The sequence below is a fragment of the Otolemur garnettii genome, unplaced genomic scaffold, assembly GCF_000181295.1.
Source record: "Otolemur garnettii isolate 467f Iridium unplaced genomic scaffold, OtoGar3 scaffold00144, whole genome shotgun sequence".
Lineage (NCBI taxonomy): Eukaryota > Metazoa > Chordata > Mammalia > Primates > Galagidae > Otolemur > Otolemur garnettii.
In genome coordinates this window covers 5,037,466-5,044,705 of record NW_003852539.1, presented here as the reverse complement: position 1 = coordinate 5,044,705, position 7,240 = coordinate 5,037,466, and the positions used below count along the sequence as shown (strand labels likewise).

The 7,240-nt window shown below is 45.0% G+C and overlaps 1 protein-coding gene across 1 annotated transcript in view; it reads left to right on the top strand.

The window, feature by feature from the left end:
• Positions 1-3,066: 3,066 nt before the first annotated feature.
• UTP11 (UTP11, small subunit processome component) overlaps positions 3,067-7,240 on the top strand; it is a 15,583-nt gene continuing 11,409 nt past the window's right edge. Inside the window, exon 1 of the mRNA XM_003799004.3 lies at positions 3,067-3,213. Within this exon, the coding sequence (XP_003799052.1) occupies positions 3,151-3,213 (63 nt within the window). The 5' untranslated portion in view covers positions 3,067-3,150. The remainder of the gene's footprint in view (positions 3,214-7,240) is intronic.

Genomic DNA, 7,240 nt, shown 5'->3' with positions numbered 1-7,240 from the left:
CTGGGACCACAGGCGCCCGCCACAACGCCCGGCTATTTTTTGGTTGCAGCCATCATTGTTGTTTGGCGGGTCCGGGCTGGGGATTCGAACCCGACAGCTTAGGTGTACATGGCTGGCGCCTTAGCCGGTTGAGCTATAGGCGCCGAGCCGATGACTAAGTTTTTTAATCGGAATGAGGCTGGTAAGGTTAGCATGGGCCAGGTCATAAGGGGTCTTGTCTTTCAATGGTAAGTGACAAATGAGATGGAATTTTGTTAATGCATGTTGTTAAGGCTCTAACTCATACTTTCAGCTCTTTCTTGCTCACTAGTCAACTGGAAGGGCACCTCTCGTGACTGAAGAGAGAATTTATCCAGAGCTCTTCAGCCGGAGGGGCTGACCCCTGTCTTGAGAAATGGGTACAATTACAAAACCCATTTCACATGGTGGAAAATAAACCCAGTACCTCTGGGATGGTTTACTATCCTCTCTCTAGACCAGAGGTTTTCAGCCTGTGGGTCTCGAACCCTTTGTAACAATGAAAATATATCCTGCACATCAGATATTTACATACTGATTCATAACACTAGCAAAATTACCGTTATGAAGAAGCAATGAAAATAATTTTATAAACCATGTTTATGGTTCACCACAACATGAGGAACTGTATTAAAGGGTCATGGCATTAGGAGGCATTAGGAAGGTTGAGAACCACTGCTCTAGACTAAGAGGATGGTTTAGTAAAAATAACAATAATAGATCCACTGCCTAAGGGGTGAACACAGCATTAAGCTCTTTGCTCTAGGCTCACTCTGTTGCTGAGGCTAGAGTGCCATGCTGTCAGCCTAATTCACAGAAACCCAACTCCTGGGCTCAAGCAGTTCTGCCTCAGTCAATATTAAGCAATTTAAATATTATTTCAGACAAGGCTTGGTGGTTCACACCTATAATCCTACCACTCTGGGAGGCTGAAGTGGGTGGATTGCCTGAGCTCACAGGTTCGAGACCAGCCTGAGCCAGAGCAAGACCCTGTCTCTAAAACTAGCTTGGTGTTGTGGCAGGCAACTGTAGTCCCAGCTACCTGGGAGGCTGAGGCAAGAGAATCATTTAAACCCAAGAGTTTCAAGGTTGTTGTAGCTGTGACACCACGGCACTCTACCAAGGGTGACAAAGTGAGACTCTGTCTCAAAAAAAAAAAAACAAAAAAAAACCCAACATGGCTCAGGGCCTGTAGCTCAGTGGTTAGGGCACCAGCCACATACACCAGGGCTGGCAAGTTCAAACCTGACCTGGGCCTGCCAAACAGTAATGACAACTACAAGAGAATAGCCTGGTGCTGTGGCAGGTGCCTGTAGTTCCAGCTACTTGTGAGGCTGTGTAGGAGACTCTCTTGGGCCCAAGAGTTTGAGGATGCTGTGAGCTGGGATGCCACAGCACTCTACCCGAGGTAGACATAGTGAGACTCTGTCTCAAAATAAGAAACACAAAATGAAGCACCCAAACCAAAAAAACATTATTTCATTTAATCCTCAGAACAGTTCTCTGGATGTAGTGTTGTTATTACCTCCATTTTACAGATGGGGAGATGGAGGCTCAGTGAGTCTAACTTTGCCTTAGCTGGTAGCCAAGAGTTAGGATCAGAACTTACCTATATGGATCATGCATGGTCTTATTTCATTGTACCACCTCTGATACTCATATTGTCAGCTAACCATTCCCTTGAGGGTGTGAGGAAATCAGAACTTAACTACTGCCATTAGGTAATCCCCTTCTATGCTGCTTACAGATATGATCCTCCTCAACTCAGCTGTGAGCCCTTGACAGCCCTGTGGCTGTGGGGTAAGAAGTGTATGTTATTATTATCCTCATTTTATGGGTGAGAAAAATTATGCCCATTAAAGTCAATAAACCTGCCAGAAGTCACACAGCCTGTAAGTGGCAAGAGCCAGATTTGGGTTAAAGGTCTTTTGTCTCTCTACAGAATGCTCCTTCCTGTATGTTGTAGGAAAGCAAGAAGTAAAAGGGTCAGATAATTGAAGTTTATATGGCATTCTAAGCTACAGAAAATAATAGTGTTGTGGAGCTTCTGAGTGACAGTGGCAACCTGTTATGGGAAGTTGAGGAGAGGAAATGTACGGTGAATAAAGCTCCTGTTATGCAGATAAAGTGTCTCACGTAGTAAAAGTTGTCAGCCCTTTTCCTGATACATATATTTTATTAATAACAGAGATTTCCTTTATAGATGTAAATTTATTTTACAAAAGGACAACTTTTCAGAGCTACTCCCATGTTTGCAGTTTCTCAGAATATCTGAAAATATATCAGAGAAGTATCTTTTGGGGGATACAGTCTAGTCCCCTACAGTCATATTTTGGAATGGTGTGTTGAGCCCCAACACTGCGAAATTTACAGGCTTTTAAAAAAATTTTTTTAAAAGGGGATTTGGGGGTTGGGATGAGCATATGCGCACAGTTGCCTTGTTTTTTTTTGTCGAGACAGAGTTCTACCCTATGCCCTGAGCAGAGTGCAATGGCGTCGTAGCTCACTGCAACCTCAGACTCCGGCTGTGGGCATCCCGCTGCCTCAGCCTCCAAAGCCGCTGGGATTACAGGCGCTCGCCGCGGCGCCCGGCTGGGTTTTTCCATTTTTTTCATGAGTCGGGGTCTCACTCTCGCTCAGACAAGCCTCGAACTCCTGAGCTCAAGCAATCCTCCCGCCTCAGCCTCCCACAGTGCTGGGATTACAGGCGTGAGCCACCGCGCCCGGCAGTTCTCAGGCTTTTTGCTTTGCACCTAAATACCGTGCCGAGCTCTAAGAAATGCATGCGCACATGCGCAACACCTATCCCAGCTAGGGAGGAAGGGGCAGTGCCAGCCACGTGTTCTCAGGTGCCAATGCAGGCCGGATTCAGTAGCGTGGACAGTCTCTGGCAAATAAAAACCGTCCCTGGTAGGGTCACGAGAAACTGGAAAACTACTCTTCCCAGAAACAGCCTGCCGTGGCCGCCTTTGTCAGAGCGCGTATTTCCGGAAAAACAGGTTCCGGATAGGCTGCGTAGAGAAAGTGGGCGGTCCTAAGCGTGGCCTGTTTCCGCAGGATCGGAGGACGCGGTGGCAAAAGGCAGTGCAGAACCGGCGTTGTCCATTTGAACTCTTCCAGGAGTGAACCGACATGGCTGCGGCTTTTCGGAAGGCGGCTAAGTCTCGACAGCGGGAACATCGAGAGCGAAGTCAGGTAGGACCACACAGGCCCCATGAACACTGACCTTTGGCCCCGTGGTCCGCTTGCTCGTCACCTTGGGGCCCTGGTGCCGGTCGTACGTACAGGCAGTATGCAAATACACGCAAATATATGCTAATAATACTGGCTCGGCTGGGGCGGAGCCTCGCGGGGACCGAGTCGGGAAGAGGAGAGGTTTTCCTTCTGTTTCTAGAAAGAGCACGGGCCGCTTCCCATTCTTTGGGGGATAATCATTTCTGTTTTGCCAGATTTCAGTGCAGTGTTTGAGTAGGATAACGTATGGAATGAGCCTGGTCTTCTTTAGGCAAGTTGAGATCAGAGCTCACGTAATCAATGACTGCCACGATGGAATTGGAACGTACATCTAATGCTCAGCTCCGCCTGCAGCAGTATGGGGGCCCTGACCGAAGAGATTGGTGTTACTAATGTGGTATCGTCATCACGCGTAGGCTTTCTGGTTTATGAAGATCTGCTACATATGCTTTTGTTTATGCTTCACGCTGTAATACTGTGTTTTCCATCCTCATTATACAAGCGAGGAAACTGAGGTCCAGAGAGTGACCTGCCTGTTTTCAGACACCAAATTTAGGCAGAATATACAGTTGTAGGATTTCTATGGAAGGTGTGTCTGTGCGGGGAGGTTGATTAGAAATAAGCTTATATGCATAATCCATTTTCCACTCCTCTCAGGAATCAGATAATATACCATTCAGAAAGGCCCTTAGAGATATGTGGTCCAACGTCATTTTACACATGAGGAAGAGAGGGACAAGGGTATGTCCAAAGTTGTGCAGCTAACTGATGGTATAGAACTAAGATCTCTTAACCACTCTTCAGTTTCCCTGTTTAGTAGCATTTATCAGACATTTATTAAGCATTTGTGTACTAGGAGCAGTAGTGCAATTGTCCACCACGTTTGGGAGACTGTGTAGACTTATCTGAAGTTAATAATAGCTAGACTTCTTACTCTGAGGGAGACAAAGTGCGGAATGCTTTACTTTCGTTGTTTCATTTAACTCTCAACAACAGCTGTGTGGAAGCAGGTGCCATTATTTCCTCACCTTTGCAGACGTGGAAACAAAGGCTCAGATAAACTTTTTGCCCATAGACATACAGCTATAGCTGACAAATCGCAAAGCCAGGAATCCCACCAGGGGTTTTGAATCCAGAGACTATCAGAAGAAGAATAAAGAGGCAACTTTGTAAGAGATGGCACATAAAAACTGCCAAAGGAGGGTTATGAGTGGCAAGTGTCAAGATGATAAGAAAGCTTCATGTGAAACTTGTTGAACTTGGAAAGCAGTTTGCTTTGAGAGGCAAAACTGTCACTTTTTGAGTACATACTATATGCTAGGCAGAACTCAACATGTTTTACAATCATCTCATATTAGTCTACAATATTCCCATGAGATAGATGTGAACTTCAGTTTACCAGTAAAGAATTTAGTGTTTAAAGAGCTTAAATAAGGCCAGGTACAGTGGCTCACATGTGTAATTCTAGCACTCTGGGAGGCTGAGGGAGGTGGATTCCTTGAGCTCAGGAGTTTGAGACCAGCCTGAGAAAAAGCGAGACTTTGCCTCTAAAAAGAATAGCCAGTCGTTATGATGGCTCCCAGCTAATTGGGATGCTGAGGCAAGAGGATTGCTTGAGCCCAAGAATTTGAGGTTTTTGTGAGCTATGCGGATACCACGGCACTCTACTGAGGGCAAAAAAATGAGACTCTGTCTCAAAAAAAAAAGGAGAGATTGAATAGTGTGTGTCCAAAGTTGCATTTGTTAAGAAGTGGATTTGAATTAGCAGAGGGAGGGGTTTCAAGGCTGGCTGTGGATGTGGCATGGCCATGCCATGTACCGTGTCTGAGTAAGAATACAAAGTCTTTGTGAGGGAGGTGAACAGAAGGCCATACAGATAAACCATTGCCTTGAACATTCTTTGTTTAGGTACTTTGGACTTTATCCTGTAGGTCCTTCAGTGAGGCACTAGGGGAGCTACTGAAGATATTTTATAAGTAGGGGGTATGTGTTACTATGTAAACTGTTTCAGATGGTTTCTGGTTTCAGGTTTCTTTCTGTAGTGCAGATATACATTCAAGTAGACATGACGGTTTAAGATTTCTGCCTAGCCCCATGTCCTTTTTTTGATTCTTGAGTTTTCTTTTTCCACTTTTTTTTTTTTTGAGACAGAATCTCACTATGTTGCCCTTGGTAAAGTGCTGTGGCTTCACAGGTTGCAGCAACCTCAAACTCTTGGGCTTAAGCTATTCTCTTGCCTCAGCCTCCCAAGTAGCTGGGTCTACAGGTGCCCACTACAACCCCTGGCTATTTTTTGCTTGTTGCTGTAGTTGTCATTGTTGTTTAGCAGGCCCTGACTGGGTTCCAACCTGCCAGCCCAGGTGTATGTGGCTGGTGCCCTAACCACTGTCCTATGGGCGCTAAGCCACTTTCTCCACTGTTAAACTTCTTTTATTTACTATAACTAAAAATTATCAGGAAAGGTTTGGGGTGTTACTTTAAATACTGAGTTATTTATTACATCATTTGAAGGGTCAAAAATGAGAAAGATGACTGTTAAAAATCTGACCCAATAGGCTGGGCATGGTGGCTCATGCCTGTAATTTTTTTTTTTTTTTTTGCAGTTTTTGGCCAGGGCTGGGTTTGAACACGCCACCTCTGGCATATAGGGCTGGCGCCCTACTCCTTTGAGCCACAGGCGCTGCGCAATCATGCCTGTAATTTTAACACCCTGGAAGGCCAAGGCAAGTGGACTGAGGCTTTGTCTCAGAAAAAAATGGAAAAGAAAAAGAAAAAAAAATCACACACTAGTTATTATACAAGTTTAAGCAGTAGAGAAGCATGTATACATTTCCTTAGAAGTTAAAATTATTCTGAGCAGAAGAGGACTCAGTCTGTTGGGTGTGGAAAAGAGCTCAGGTTAAGGCCCCTGATAAAATGCATTCTAGTTTAGTTTTGTCACTTCCTAGGTCTCTGTTGGTTTTTTTTTTTTTTTTTTTTTTTTTGAGACAGAGTTTCACTATGTTGCCCTCAGTAGAGTGCCATGGCATCACAGCTCACAAAACCTCAAACTCTTGGGCTTAAGCAATTCTCTTGCCTCAGCCTCCCAAGTAGCTGGGAATATAGGTGCCCATGGCTATTTTTTATTGTTGTTATCGTTGCAGTTGTCATTGTTGTTTATAGCTGGCCCTGGCTGGGTTTGAACCTACCCTTGGTGCATGTGGCTGGCACTGAGTCTGTGTTCTTTTTTTTTTTTTTGAGACAGTCTCACTTTGTCACCCTTGGTAGAATGCTGTGGTGTCATAGCTCACAGCAACGTCAAATTCTTGGGCTCAAGAGATTCTCTTGCCTCAGACTCCCAAATAGCTGAGATTTTAGGTGCTTACCACAATGCCTGGCTATTTTTAGAGATGGGGTCTTGCTCTTCCTCAGGTTGGTCTTGAACCTGTAAGTCCAGGCCATCCACCCACCTCAGCCTCCCAGAATGCTAGGATGACAGGCATGCAGCACTGCACCGGCCTAGTTCTGTGTTCTGGAGCATGTTACTCACTAAATCTTATTCTTGAACAGGTAGAATGTCTCATACTTCTAATCCCAGTACTCTGAGAAGCTGAGGCGGGTGGATTGCTTGAGGTCAGGAGTTCAAGAACAGCCTGAGCAGAAGTGAGACCTTATCTCTACTAAAAAATAAAAAAAAGCTAGCTGGGTATTGTGGTAGGTGCCTGTAGTCCTAGCTACTCGGAAGGCTGAGGCAGGAGGATTTTTCAAGCCCAAGAGTTTGAGGTTGCTGTGAACTACCATGATGCTGCTGCACTCTACCCAGGGCAACAGAGTGAGACTCTGTTTAAAAACAAAACAAAACAAGTAATACAGCCCCAAGGCCCCCATTTCACTTCCAAAAAATATCCTGGGTGGTGGGAGGTTGACTGGAAAGATCACCTATGTGGTCTGTCTAACAAGGGTGGTACAAGTGAACTTTTCTAGTAGAATATAAATTTTTTTTTTTTTT